At 45.5% G+C, this 14,350-nt stretch overlaps 2 protein-coding genes across 3 annotated transcripts in view; both read right to left on the bottom strand.

Annotated features, from left to right (window-relative positions):
• Window positions 1–4,374, bottom strand: part of CCT4 (chaperonin containing TCP1 subunit 4) — an 11,276-nt gene extending 6,902 nt beyond the window's left edge. The window contains exons 1-3 of the mRNA XM_017745224.1: window positions 4,116–4,374; window positions 2,374–2,432; window positions 2,185–2,226 (exon numbers count right to left, since the gene is read on the bottom strand). Of these exons, the coding sequence (XP_017600713.1) occupies window positions 2,185–2,226; window positions 2,374–2,432; window positions 4,116–4,374 (360 nt within the window). The remainder of the gene's footprint in view (window positions 1–2,184; window positions 2,227–2,373; window positions 2,433–4,115) is intronic.
• Window positions 4,375–5,843: 1,469 nt separating this feature from the next.
• LRRN4 (leucine rich repeat neuronal 4) overlaps window positions 5,844–14,350 on the bottom strand; it is a 9,774-nt gene continuing 1,267 nt past the window's right edge. Inside the window, exons 2-5 of one of the 2 annotated variants that reach the window (XM_017745343.1) lie at window positions 12,931–13,640; window positions 11,542–11,746; window positions 10,309–10,446; window positions 5,844–9,224 (exon numbers count right to left, since the gene is read on the bottom strand). In XM_017745343.1, coding sequence (XP_017600832.1) covers window positions 7,751–9,224; window positions 10,309–10,446; window positions 11,542–11,746; window positions 12,931–13,609 — 2,496 coding nt within the window. In that variant the 5' untranslated portion in view covers window positions 13,610–13,640 and the 3' untranslated portion in view covers window positions 5,844–7,750. The remainder of the gene's footprint in view (window positions 9,225–10,308; window positions 10,447–11,541; window positions 11,747–12,930; window positions 13,641–14,350) is intronic. The other variant, XM_017745341.1, reaches the window with a different exon arrangement.

Genomic DNA, 14,350 nt, shown 5'->3' with positions numbered 1-14,350 from the left:
TCCCTGCTAAGTCCAGGACCTGCTGTGCCATCCCATCTGTCCTGGGTAGGTTTTGAACAGCTGTTTTTTGCAGAACCCGTTGCCACAAAGGGGGGTTTAAGCAGCAGGTTTGTCACAGCTGAAGTTAGACAGGATTGAATTACAGGAAAAGAAGAGATACAAGGTATATTTTTTTTGTAACAGCCCGAACTTCTCATGTGCCTGAGAGACTCCGCTTGTACCACCATTGTAGAGAGGTAGGCTTTATCATCACTGAAAATAAGGTTAGAGTTGAAAAATGCTTATACCTATTAGGATGATCTTAACTCAAATGCTGTATTGCTATAAGAAGCTTCTGTTTGGGTTTTTAAAATATATTTCTGAATAGCTATTTAAATTACTTTCTTCACCCTGAACAATACAAATATTATGTAGTTTAGATGCAAAGCACATACTCAAATCCACAAAGTGAATTCATTTTGTATTGTGTTCATGGTAAGACACAGCAGCTCAAAAAAGAGCTCCGACTGAAAGGAAAATACCCACATAATACCTAAACCCTATCATTTTTATCGCATATCTTTGGCTGTGTGTGAAAAGTCAGGGTTTAAAGTGCTCCTGTGTAGAGAGAATTATCCAATAGACCTGTCCCTGCACCAGCAAGATGTAAGAAACAGGTGGAGGATGGGAGCTCTTGAGGTCGTTTCCCATTTTCAAGCACCTGCACCTGTATCAGGAGCTCAGTGCCAGTGAAGCACATCCCCGTGGTGAGCAGTTTTCTAGTGCCAGCAACAGCTTTGTATGGTGAGGCATCAAAACCCAGCATTTGGACCGTTGTCAGAATAAAGAAATAGGGAAAACAATTCTATCATCTTTCAACCATTTTTAGCAGTTGCCTTTTTTTTTTTTCCTGGATTTATGCACATTTGAAACATAACTGAGACCAGGATTTGGAAGTGGATGGTCTTTGCCTTTTTATATTCAATTTTTAGCAGGCAGAGAGGAAAACAGTTGTATAAAGGTAGAGAAACACACATCTAGGTCATACACAGGGAAAAGGCCTACCTAGTAATAGTGTGGATATATCTGGATTTGTATCACTTCCAGAATCATCAGAAACACACCCTAAGTGACCAAAATCACTGTGAACTCTGACCCTGCTCTTAAGTTACAGCAAGCAAAGACGGCAGCAGTACCAAATCCTGGATATGGGTGTTATATCCAGGATAATGCAATGTTATAGCTGGAATCAATGGAGAGCCAAGCTTTTAAAGGAGCTGATGAGGGATGCTTAGGTTGTGGTTGGTCACCTTGTTACCTCAGCTTAGGGATCATTCCCAGTTTGTTGTGGTATCCCAGGAGGATCCTGGTTTCTCCTAGGTGTGTATAATCAGTGGCATAGCTCCATCCAAGGATATTGTGTAAATTTGGGTGGTGGCATTTCTCTGGTGCTGAGCTGGGCTTTGGTTTTGCCACAGGATGCCACAAAGGACCTGACAGGAAAACACAGACAGATTGTGTGCTGTTACCAGCAGCTACTACGTGCTGCTCACTGTTGCCCTAGGGTTAGGAGCCAGGATTTTCCAGAATTTTGAAGGAAAGGAAGGTTAGAGCTGGTTACACATGGCTCTGTGCTTGGTAAGAGCAACTCCTCCAGTGCTATGAATCATCTGGGGTCAGAGTTTATTCCATTGCTGGGTGGAGCCTGGGTTTTGAGTTGGTGTGTAGCAAGCTGCTGAGCTAAGTTTAGAGCTCCTGTGGTCAGTGGATTCCTTACTAACAATTTTGGTCTGGCAGGGTTCCTTCCCTGGGACTGGACTTCAGGCAGAGGAAGGGTTTCACCAGCCCTCAGGTATGCACTGGATTTATGATTAGTTGTCTGGCTAATTTAAGGGGTTTTGTTATCCCCTGTCACCCTCATCTGCCTCATTTGTGTCCAGTATGAACTCCCTGGCTATGGTTGGATTTCATCTGAGGTCCTTGTGGGTGTGAAGGTGGCATTGGATGGGGACTGACCCGGAGCAGGCACTGTGGCTTAGGACTTGTCACGCCAGGGTGAAGGCTGAGCTTTCAGCCAGGGCACCCAAAGGACCAAATGTGTCACTAGGTCGCGTTTAAAGTCATCACTCCCTGAAGCCTTCTGGATATGCCTTAAGAGCTGAGTTTAGACTCAGAGCTGCCTGCACTTTATATTGTTTTCCTTACCCTTTTATCATAATTTCTGGCTGTTCTGATCTTTTCCAGCCTCTACAAGGAGCAGGGAGACAAAAACAAATCTTACAATAAACACCCCCATGGAAGATCCTGGGGTTGTAATGGGGGCTTTTAGCTTGGTTTCTTGAAAAAAATGAGGTTTGCATGCTTAGTACTCTGTCCTTCAAATAGAACTTGGACCTTATTTTGACTAAATGTGGTAGAAACTCTGTGTTTTCTGGCTTTGGGTGAATAGGCGGCTGCACAAAGAAGAGAGATTTTTAGTTAGAGGTGCACTGAGGACAGAGCTCAGTCCTCTGGGGATGTTTGTTGCTGGCCCAATGTTCCTGAGATGGAGGTTAGTCTGGGGGAGGAGGAGTGGGGGGTGGTATTTTTGTTTTTCCTTGGAGATAACTCACTGGGAATCCTCAAGGCAGCAGTGATGACAGCAGAAGGAATGATTGCCAAAAAGAGGGTGACATCATTTCACCCTGTGGCCTTAGATAAGTTAAGTACCATTCCTTAACCATGCTCTGATAAGAGCGAGTAGCTTCTGAACATTTAATAAACACAGTACTCAAGTCTTCCCAGCACAAAGTTTTTTGCACAACATATAGATTTTAGTTTTTCAAAGAAGAAAATTTCTCCTTAGTGCTGAGTATGTGATTTTTTCCCCCCCTCTTCTATCTGGAGTTTCATGCCAGAAGTTTGGGCTTGTGGTGCCTGAGGCTGAGCCTTGCAGGAGGTGCCAGCCCTGCCTGGCTGGGATGGGTGCATCGCTGCTTCCACCTCCTGGAGAAGACAATGTATGAGGGATTCTGGTTTTTATGGATTTTCTTGGGATTCTTTTACTTGATTTCTTCTGAGCTGCTTTGTTTCTCTCCTGCTCTGGACTATGTATAGTGAAGTTTTCGTCCCTTTCATCCTACTCCTTCCATTTCTTGTTAATATTTTCTGAGAGTTATTTCTCACTTATGTTCCTTTAAAAATCTAATTTGACATTCATAGATCAAAAGGCTGCTCACAGTCTTTTCAGCAAAGGATCTAGGAAAAATGAGGACACACACTGTGGGAGTGTGTCAGGGAATACCTGCAGTGCCATACAAGTACTACCCTACTGTGTGTACTTGTAGGTAATGTCGCCTGGCACTGAAGGGTGAGGGTTCTGTAGCAGCACAAAAAACAGGGCTGCCCTGTGGTTTGGGAGGGAGGAAAAACACTCCATTGATAGTGATTTTGTTCTGCTAGGACACCAGTGTAAACATTGCTATTTATTTTTCTCTAAGTGCAATGAATGCAATCTGATCTTTCTGTCTAAAATCTACAATAGTTAAAAAAAAAAAAAAAATCTTACTGCACTCGTAGACTGGTTTTCCAGGCAGTAATTCCCTCCTTGCTCTTACAAAAAAAACTTACATTTTTCCTTATCAGTGGCAAGTTGGCAGAGAAATTCCTGGTCAGAAGGCTACAAAAGGAATTAGAGGCAGGGACAGACCAGCTGCTGAGTAACAGTTTGTGGGACTGGGGCTGTTGCTGCTGTTAATTCTCAGCACTTCTGCCTTCTTTCCCTTCACACAGGAGTAGGTGAGGACACACAGGAGCACACGGGTACCGTAAGTCAGGGACCCTTGGTCTGCACGGTGCAGGCTGAAGCTCTTTGGTGAAAGAATGAGTATTGCCCGGTGGGAATACCTGGGGAGATGATTCCCCCCTCTCCCTCTAGATGCCAGCAGAGCGCTAACCTTGCTTCCTGAATGTATTCCCGAATAGTGTTAATTTGTACTGCTGCTTGATTACTTTTTAGAGAGGTTGGGATTAACGGATTGTCCTGTTCAGAACAAACTCTGCATCCTTTGGAGAGCTGATAAAAATAAAAAGCACCCGGAGTTTAAACATGTTCTTTTATGAATACCTGTTTCTGCAAACATGGAACATGTTCTCACCTGTGATAATATCTCTCTGTGTTTCACAGGTAAAGAGCAAATCAGAGGCTTCTTGGCAAGCAATATCCTGAGCCCTCAGAGGCATCCTCATTTCTAACTCCACGTAAACGTGTTGTTCCACAGATCCCTGTGAAGGAGAACGGCTGTTCCAGGGCAGGGCTTGCGGAGGGAGCTTCGGGGTTGAACTTGTGCTTCCTTCCATGAAGAGGTTGATGGAGTGTGGGATGTGGTGTGAGCTCTCTGCCTTGGGCTGCACCATCTCCCAGATGGCTCATTTAATGCCCGTCACACCTCTAGCCTGGGACAGCTCTGAAAAGTGGGATCCCTTCTGGCGCTGAGAGGGATCAGGCTGAAGCACCCTGTCCTGCTTACAAGGCTTTCCCACCCACCTGCTTACAAGGCTCTCAGGGACTGCTCCTCTAAATGGCATTTGTTGCACCAAAAGCAAGGTGCCCCTCTCTGTTTCCTCACAGCCAGCAAGAATTCTGGCCCTTACAGAGCCTTTTTTTTCCCCTGTATGGAGGGGATCAGCTCCATTTCCCAGAGTGTTTCTGCTGAGACTCAGTGACTGATTTTCAAGTGCTGTTAGAGATGGAGCATTGCGCACTTCTGCTATGACAACCAGGGGACGCACCCACAGGCACCATTGCCTACTGTGGACTCTCTTTGCTTGGACTTGGTTCTTTGGAAAGAGGAAAAACACTGACAAGTGAATGGAGAAGGATCTGGGGGAGAAGGATCTTCTGAGAAAGAAAAGCTGGAGACACAAGCTGTTCAAAAACTGTATTTCAATGCTTTCTGCACCTCCCCCAAGTGACCTTCCTCTCAGAGAAACAGGACGAGTGGAACTGTGAAACAGTAAGTGGAGTATTAGTTATATATTTTCTATATGTTGGCTTTTAATAGCTCTTAAAAATTGTTTCAGAGATGTTTGGGTATTCCAGTCACACTGCCAAAGGTTGATGTCTTTGAAGTTGGAGGTACTAACAGGATTTGCTGTTGGGTGCAAGCAGGAAGAGGGGAAGGAGCGAGCAGGTGGAGCAAAGCTGGGCAGCTTCCTAAAATGGCTTTCTTGGGAAGGTTTCTGTGCAGCCCCCGGGGTTGCTTTGCTCCCCTCACTGCCCCAGTCCTGAGCAGTGCTCTGAGAGCTCCCTCCAGTGCAAACAGAGTTTAGTTGAGTTGGTCATTACTAAAATGAATTCCAGTGAAAATATAAAGTTGTAGTAGGAAAAAAAAAAAATCTGCATTTGAAGCACTGATACTTCTCATAGGTGTTGATAAATACAAATCCCATGTTTTTAATCCTGCTGCTCAATCTCTTGCATTCCACTTGTGGAAGGACTGAGTGTTACCAGGCAAGAGAGAGGCACTGTCCCTGGCGGGGGCATCTGTGCTTCAGCATGGTTCATCAGCTCAGATCAAAATGGGCTGTTGAGGGTTACGTTAAGCTGGAACAAGTGGGGGTTGTGGGACTTGTATATTTGTGTGGCTCCCAGAAAGGGCACTTTTAAGAATTGGAGGCTGTGAAATTCAGGAGAGGCTGGAGTGAGAACTGGTTGGAGAAACCAGTTGTGATGAACCTTCTAGTTCAGCGATTATGAGCTGCAGTGTGGTAAAGGGTAGTGAGATGTGTCCTCTCAATATCTCATTTTAAATGATATCCTCTTGCTTTGGACTAATAGTTAAGTTGGAACAATCTTTATTTTCAGTTGCAGTATCTTTTTTTTGTCCTTCTCTAGAGCTAATCTTCAATATAACATAAGACAATATAAATTGCTATTCACAATCTCTTATTTTGCTTTGTTTCTGTTAAAACCAAACACCCCAGTCAAGGTCTCCTAGAGCTATGTTGTACAAACACAAGGAGATATATGATCTCTGCCCCAATTTGGGATAACGAGTCTTTGGCTCATTTGCTTGCTTCAAATGACGGCCATCTGTACCCATTCACTAAACCCTCCAGAAAATGCAGGAAAAACCAGGCCAGAAATAAGTATAAAAACCTAGGTCCAAACGAAGAAAAGTCTGAACTACCAGAATATGAAAATAAAAAATAAAAGAGATTTTCAAAGTGAAAAGTGAGACCATCCTATCTTCTCCATTTGCATTTCACTTCTACTGTGAGTTTGAGTCATGGAGCTCAGGACAGACATGGCAGGAATCTGTATCTGCCTCCTTCTGCCACGTACAAAATGAAAGCTCTTGGGACATCAGAGAACACAAATTTACCATGATAAAAACATTTCTTTACTACACGTTGAAAGTTCATTCCAAAACAACAAAAGGAATTCATTTCTCAGGCTAAACATTGTAGATGGTAAAGACAACACCAAGAGCCATGTCTTTAATGAAAAACCAGAACATAGCTGTGTAGCTTTTATTTTTGTTAATACTGAAAGCATTAAAAACCCCAAAAGAATGGAACAGAGAGTCTTTTACACAGTACAGCACCTTCCCCTCAGAGTTCAGGGGGCTTTATGCACTGTGTCAGTACAGCAGCAGGAACAGGCAGCTCCTGGAACTAAAACCTATGGGGAAATACCAGATCGGGACAACCGCCTGCCCTTACACAAACATCTCTTCAAATTCTAATGGCAAGCTCAAAGCTGGGATTGTCAGCACCTCTTGCTATTATTGTGCAGAAGTTGGCACCCAAGAGTTCATTTGAAAGATGTCTGCAGAACTGCCTGCTGCTAGTGCAGGGGATTTGGGTTTTTCAAGTCTCAGCAGCACACGCATTAAACTGTTTCACTACTTGGCTTTCTGCCGCTGTATGAGGTAAATCATCAGCTGCTAAATCTGTAGATGGGATGGATGATTGGGACGGATCATCCTCTCTGCTTAAAATCCATTGGGAAGCAAATGTTAATATGCTCCCCTCCCCACTTCTGTGGGTCGCTGCTGTACTGCGCACTCCCAACTGCCTGTGAGCTGGTGTTGGGGAAGCACTTGGGAGGCTCAGTTGTGAACAACATCATAAAAATTCAGAACAAAGCAATTACCCCTGCCCTACAGATCCTGCACAATCTGTGACTACAATTAAATTTCATGTTTCTTTTTCCTGAACTGAAGCTAGGTTGATCATCTGCATCCACTGCAGTTACTTAAAGGAGCTGGAGCTACACAGCACCTTGTGCACTGAGCCCACTCACTCCTTTCAGCTGTACTCTCTTTATGGATAATACCTTTAAAAAACTTGAACCCCCAGCTTTGCTCTGTGAATAAAACAGAGTGTGTCTTGCTCAGCTTAATGCACCTTGGACTACAGCTCTCATCTGACTGTGTTCATGAGAGATAATGGAGGCAGACAGCTGGCCAGGCAGCCTCTCACTGTGTGAAATTTATGCTATTCTATTTGTAGGTGATTATAAAAACAACTTTTCAAGGTTAATGTCCAGGTTTGCTGCTGCTTAGCACAGGAACAGGAGTCCAAAAACTTTTTTTCTTGTTGACTACCTTCATTATGAGTTTTTCTCTCTTTTTTTTTTTTTGGTTGTTTTCTCTCCCTTAGAAACATCAGGGTTATGAAATCTGATGGTTCATAGTTTTGCTGAAGGACATTTTCAGAGTCTCACAAAAACACACCAAGGTGATGGAGACAGTGAGCTTTGAATGTGTAGAGCAATAACCCAGAGCTAATTAGTGGCTTGTAGTTTTAAGGGATGATCAAATGCTGGGTTCTTGTAGGAGACTAAGTGTGTACCATACTGCTCACTCTGAGGTTTTTTACATGCCTTACACAGACATACAGACAAAATAATTGTGGTAATGAGAAAGAGTCCACTTGCTGCAGACAGAGCAGCAAAAACATACTTGTAGCTGGGTTTTGTTTTAAATTGGGTGCACGAATTACCTGGAATTTCCTGGCCTGTTGTCTGGCTCGACCCTGCTTTGTTGGAAGCAGTCACGCAGATGTGGTAAGTGGTGAATGGCAGCAGGTTATACAGAGTGTACTGCCTGGCCGTGGGGTAAATGTTGTCCATGACAAACTGCCTGTCCTCGTTGTCTTGGGCATGAAGTATCAGCTCATAGGTGTGCACAACTGAATACGGGGCACACCAGCGTATCTGTGCAGAGCTGTCTGTGATTTCAATCACCTCTCTGAGCCTGGGTGGGTCTGGAACCTCACCTTCGCTCGATGTGCCAGGACATGAGCACTGGGATACGCTCTGGAGTTCACTGCACGGCTTCTGCAGGTGCCTGCAAGGATTGTAGTCACAGGCAATGTGTGCCAGCTGCACTGGGGTCTCCTTTGGTTGTTCTTCATAATCGTAGTCATCAACGTAATGTGGTGATGGTGTGGTGGGTGCGGGCTCTGACCGGGCGCTGCTCCTTGTGGAGTTCAGCTGTGGGGGACTCGTTCGGGGGGCACCTTCCATGGCATGGGTGGCAAAGGAGTGAATGTGATGGTTGGTGGTGCGGGAGACTGCTGTTGCTCCAGTGGAATAATCACTGGTGGTCTGGTTGAATGGCCCTTCCTGGGGAAAGGTGGTGTCGGTTGTTCTGAGCCCTCTCTGTAGCTGTTCTGTTCCAGTTTGACTTGTGGAGCTGTGATCTGAGGACTGAGCAAAGAGCTCTTTGAGAAAAACTGGGAAGGAGGTTACGGATGCCAAGGAGGGGGGATTGCTTGTGGATTCAGAAACTGCCTCCTCCTCATGGGAGGAACTGTTGGCCTTTGTTAGCATTGGCTCCGTTGGGTTGGATGCTGCCGTGCTCATTACATTTCTGTGGATTAGGGAGCTGGTGTAAGTGTCTTTGGTTAGCGTTGGGTTGGATGCTGCCGTGCTCCATACATCCCTCTTAGTTAGAGAGCTGGTGTAAGTGTCTTTGGTTAGCGTTGGGTTGGATGCTGCCGTGCTCCATACATCCCCCTGGATTACGGAGCTGGTGTGAGTCAAATCTTTGGTCAGCAGCGCTGAGTCTGTTGTTACTACAGCAGTGGCATCACCACTGGTGAAGTTGAAAGCATCGTGATCAGGAGAGGCCGTGTTTGAATCAGGCAGTGTAACATTGCTCTCAGACTGGCATCTATCATAGAGCTCCAGCAGTGAAAAAGATGTTGAAGGTCTGCCTGAATCTTCCTGGGATGTGCAAAAAGTCTCCCAAGCCCTGCAGAGGGAAACCAGAATAGTCAAGATTCACAAGAACATTACAAGTTTCTGTAGACTGCTTGGATTGGAACTGGCAACCTGCTGTCAAAACAGTCTTTATATTGGTGAGGATGTGAAACCTAGACCAAAGCTAGGTTGTTTTAGCAATAGTCCAGGCAGCTTTCCACAGCACTGACTGTGGAATTTAGCTGGTTTTGGTTTTATAAGGTGCAGGAATATCTTTTGCCCGAGGGGAAGCACCCTTTGGTACAATGGCTGTGAACCTTAGCAAAGGGCATCGGGATTCAAGGCAACTTGTTTTAAAGAGTCAGACTTTAATGCCACAGTAACAGGGGAACACAGGCAGAGACACGTAACAGGATTCCCAGGATTCTTAATCCAGCTGGCTTAGGCAGCTGGAGGTGGGCTGAGTCGGGACTTTCAAATGACTAAAATCGAATTCTTTACTTACTCAGACACTGAAGTTTTGGTAGGTAAAGAATGCAATTGCTAAACCCATCCCGATGACAAACTATCTAATTTCAACAATCTACTTCCCTGCTCTCCGAGAGATTTGATGACAAATCTTCTTGGTGGCCTTTCAAAAGGAGGAGAGACCATTTATATGCAAATATTTCTTTTAGCTACAGCTTACTGTAATTAGTCTGTAAAACTGTGGGAGAGCATGAAAACAATAGGTGAGAAATGGTGCTATTTGCAAGGGGTTTTGTTGGCTGCTGGTGGTGATGTAAGGTTTGGGAATAGCAGGGTTACGAGGAAATGATTTGTTAAATGTCTTACAAAGTTTTTCAGTTTCTGCCCCCAGAGCTGGCACATCAAGACAGCTCATTTTCTATCTTCAGCTAATAGTGAAATATGGTCCAAACCAGAAGGAAAATATTCTCACCTTAAATCCGCAGCTAATAACACTTTATGCTTTGTCCCTGAAAGGGACATTATTTTGCATTTCTACCTCTTGTGGAAGGGAAGAACACACGAGAAATTTGAATAACTTAGACGGCGGTGAATGTCTGATCCCCAAACAATTTTCACATTGAAGCTGTGTCTGAAGAGCATTACTTTATCTCCTTGAGCTCACTTACTTTTGCAGAACAACTTTCTCGGGCTTGGACAGCAGCCAGGAGAGCTGGCAGTTGCACAGCAGAGGATTCCCGTACAAGCTGATGGTGATGCCATCCGATGAATTGATGTTCCAAGGATTAAAGGAACTCAGGTTACAGCTACAGGATGACAAATGCAGTAATTAGAAAACACTGAGCTACCCTCCAACAACTGGAGTGTGCTTAGTACCTCTTATCTTTAGTGTGTGTAAGGCACAAAGCACTATTCCCAGTTCCCTTGGCAGTAGCCAGTTATGAAACCCACCATCCTGCGCTTTGCGTGCTCAGAAGATGCTCTCTTTTGTCTAGGACCTTTACTGCTACTCCTTTTACTTTGGGCATGATTTTTAGCACTTTGAACTGGTATTCCTGCACACATTGGAAAGTGCTGTGTAAATTCAGTAGGGCAATCAAATGGGGATGGAATCCATAGGGTTTTTCTTTAAGTGGGTTTCTTTTCCTGAAACTGGTTTCTAGGCACAGCCAGTGCTCTAGTGTTTGTTTTCTGATATGCTTATAATCTGGGTCGGTATTATAAAAATGTTTTAAAGTGCTCTCCAGATCTTTTCCTTTATACTGACTGCTCTGTGTGCACTTCACCTGCTCTTATTTGGATAAATCACTTTCAGACTTTTGCCCCTCTCAGTATTTCATACCAAGAGGTGCTACCCCTAGAAGGAGGAGGAAACCATTGCTTTTACTAATGCTGAACAAGGAACTATATTAAACTCTCAAAGTAAAAGTGGGAGGGACAGGATTTTAGTCTCCTTCCCAGATACAGATTTTAGGAAATTGTCAGCATTCATGCTTTGCAGAGCAGGGAATCCTCAGTGACCTGCTTCTCCTCTGATGGGATATTGCCATTGTAAGTGTCGGAAGCCTGTTCTATATCACAAATGGGATTCAGTGGGTCTGTGCTGATCTGAACAGCGCTGGATGAATTCATCCATTGGACAGGGAGATAAGGCAGAGGAGTGGAAGCACAATGGATACAACCTCAAGCAAACAATTAATTGTGCTATGAGTCCCATGCTGCCTCTTTGGGCTGTATCAGCTCTATCAGGCCAGATCACAGGTTTTACATGGCAGAGACAGCAAGTCCACACCTCCTTGCCAAATCTGATAACAAACTGTTCAAGTCAGCTCCCAGGCACCACAGGGCTGTGAGGCAAAGACAGCATTATGTAAGGAAGGACAAAAAAGAAAACAACTCACTTCTCAAGTGAGAGATGGCTCAGATGAGGAGCACTGTCAAACATCTCCGTCTGTATGAAACCCAGGGAATGGGAGTCCTGACAGTGCAGCTCTCGGAGACCAGGCAGAGACTTGAAGAAGTTGCTATTGAGGCTTCTTAAACGTGGCATCTTTGTCAAGTGAAGTGATCTGAGGTTGGGCAAGTCTCTGGCCCACTCTGGTTGAACTGAAAGAGAAAAGTATTCACACTTATTGCCTAAACAGAGGATTCCTGTAGATTTCTGCCTAGAAAAAGGATTTGAATTCATAGACATAAAGTATCTGTCACCTTCTGCAGCTACTGTCTTTGGGAAAAGAATAGAACAAAAATGAATACACCAGTGTATAAACACTCATGTATTAGAAAAATGCAGCTGCATTTTTGTAACATTCCCTGCAGGTCAGGCTGTCATAGGGCAGAGGAAAAGTTGGGGAAAAAGGACAATAAAGCTGATAAGAGATATGGAATAGCTTTCTTGTTGGGTGAGATTAAATGAACAAGGATTTCTCTGCTCAGAAAAGTGGTCTACACGGTCCCGACTGTTGCAAGAAAGGCAAATCACTTATTTCTCCTAGCACAGGAAAAATAGCCAAGAGGCATGAAACTGAAAGAATAGGTCTTGTACAAAAGGGCCTTTCCATCCCATGACTCATTAGGGTAACTCACTATCACAAGAGGATTAGGCAAATTCACAGAGGAAATTTGGTGGTGCATCTATTAAATGTGAGTTGGAGTGAAGCCTCTAGCTTGAGGAGCCCCGAAGGCCCTGGCTCTGCCCCAGGCTGAGAGCAGCTGGGCAAGGCATCTCACATCTGTGTGCCTCAGCACCTCAGCTATAAACTGAGGCAGGGGAGGCAGGCAGAAGGAAAGGAACATCCTGTGGATTACTCAGGGCAGGGATTGTCTCCCCCCTCTGCGGAAGTATTTGGCCGGCTGTGGATGGCACAAAAAGCCTCTCTCTGTGCTACTCAGTGCTGCGCTAAAAGCTGAGTGTAGCTGTGGGGACAAAGAAAGGTTTCAACAGCCTGTCTGGAAAGAGAAACTAATTTCCTCCTGTGTGTCCCAAAACTAATCCCAGGGCTGACAGGGGGATGACTGTCAGTAGCAGACAGTGGGATTAGAATTGAGGTGGGTGACTACACTGGGACAAATCGTCCTGTCTCATGGTGTTTGGTCTCTGCCCTTCCTTTGGGAGGCTGGTTTGCGTGAGAGTGCCTTGCATGCTTGGACCAGCTGTTTGCAGCTTTCAGTGTGAGGTGTTCCCCCTGCACTCCAGGCTCAGCCAGGATGGGAGCCATCATCCCAGCAAGGCTTCTGCTCCCCTGGCCTGACCAAGCCCCGTGTTTACACTGGGAGACCCAGAAACTCACTTTTCTCAAGAAAGGTCCCGCTCAGATCAAGCACATTGATGGAGTTTCCAGGCCTGTTCATGGCCTCGTTGGGATCTGTGCTGATGGCAAAAGCAGACTCTTTAATTCCTCTGCTGTTATCCTGCCCGAGCAGCGTTGCAGAGAGGTTCAAGACCTGCAGCTGAGGGTAGCAGGAAAAAGCCAGTGGCTGGATTTCAATCAGTGGATTTCCAGCCAAGGACAGCCACTTCAGGTTAGGCAGGGCAGAGCCGTGGCAGGGTGGCACAGATGACAGTTTATTAAAGCTCAAGTCCAGCATGAGGAGACTGCTGAGGACTTCAGAGCCCCACCTCACTGACCAGAGGTGGTTGTGCCTCAGTGAGAGGACACGCAGCTGTGGGAGGTTTGCTATCTCTGTGCCATTCACCTCTTCCAAGAGGTTGTTGCTGAGATCCAAGGTCTCCAGGGCCTCCGGAAGGCAGATGGGGAAAGCTGTCAGGCTGCTGTTGGTCAGCTGCAGGGTGATCCAGGTCCTGTTTTTCCGATGCTCACAGGTCATGCTGGTGAGATTAACATTCTCCCAAGGGTCTTCCTGAGCCAGCTGGAAAAAGGTGGTGACATCCCTGGATGCTGCTCTGCTCACTGGGCCATATGCCGTGGTCCCCACCAGCAGAGGGAGGATGAGCAAGGGTGACAACATCCTTCTCCGAGGTGCCTGCAATTTGCAAGATCTGTTTCATTTTTGTTGCAGGGAGGGGAAAACAAAACATCAACATTTCAAGCTAAATTAAAATCCCTCCAGGCATCTACAAACTATTTAAAAGTAAAACATTTTATAAGCCCTTTCCTATTATATCCAGACAGTGATAAGGAATAATTAATAGCTCTTCTGTAATTAAGCCTAAGTAAACATTAATCCTTGGGGACAGAAGTATCATGCAGTCTTAGTCTAAGTGTGCCTACAGTTTTTCATGCAGGAAGCACGAACCAAGTTGTATCCCACACCAGGACTCTCAGTGCCAGCAGGTTGTCCTGCTGCATTAGTGTCCAGTTTGGCCAGCCCAGTGAGAAGAGTTTTCCAGTGGGGTGATGCCCAAACAACAGGGTCAAGTGCGCCTGTGGAAAGGGATTGTTTTCTGTGAGGTTGTCTGTGCAAAGCAAATGAATAGGTCCAAGGACAGAGGAGAGCTGCCAAACTTTAAAGCACAGGAGCCCAAACTGGGCTGAGTTGTGATGAAGTGGGCAGGTAAAAGTGCCTTTCCTGTGTTGGGAGGATTTTCCTTCCCTTAGAAGACAGAAGTTGGAACAGCAAAACTCCTGGACTTGTGTGGGCTCTGCTAGGGCAGTTCTGCCCCATTCTGAGGACAGTCACAGTGGGGACCCCAGAGGCGCTTTGGGGCTCCTGAGCAGCTGGCAGTGCCCCCCAGCCTGTCTGGCAGGC

The sequence above is a fragment of the Corvus brachyrhynchos genome, unplaced genomic scaffold, assembly GCF_000691975.1.
Source record: "Corvus brachyrhynchos isolate BGI_N302 unplaced genomic scaffold, ASM69197v1 scaffold69, whole genome shotgun sequence".
In the NCBI taxonomy this organism is placed as follows: domain Eukaryota; kingdom Metazoa; phylum Chordata; class Aves; order Passeriformes; family Corvidae; genus Corvus; species Corvus brachyrhynchos.
Note: the sequence above shows the minus strand (reverse complement) of the source record. Positions and strands in the feature narration are given on the sequence as shown.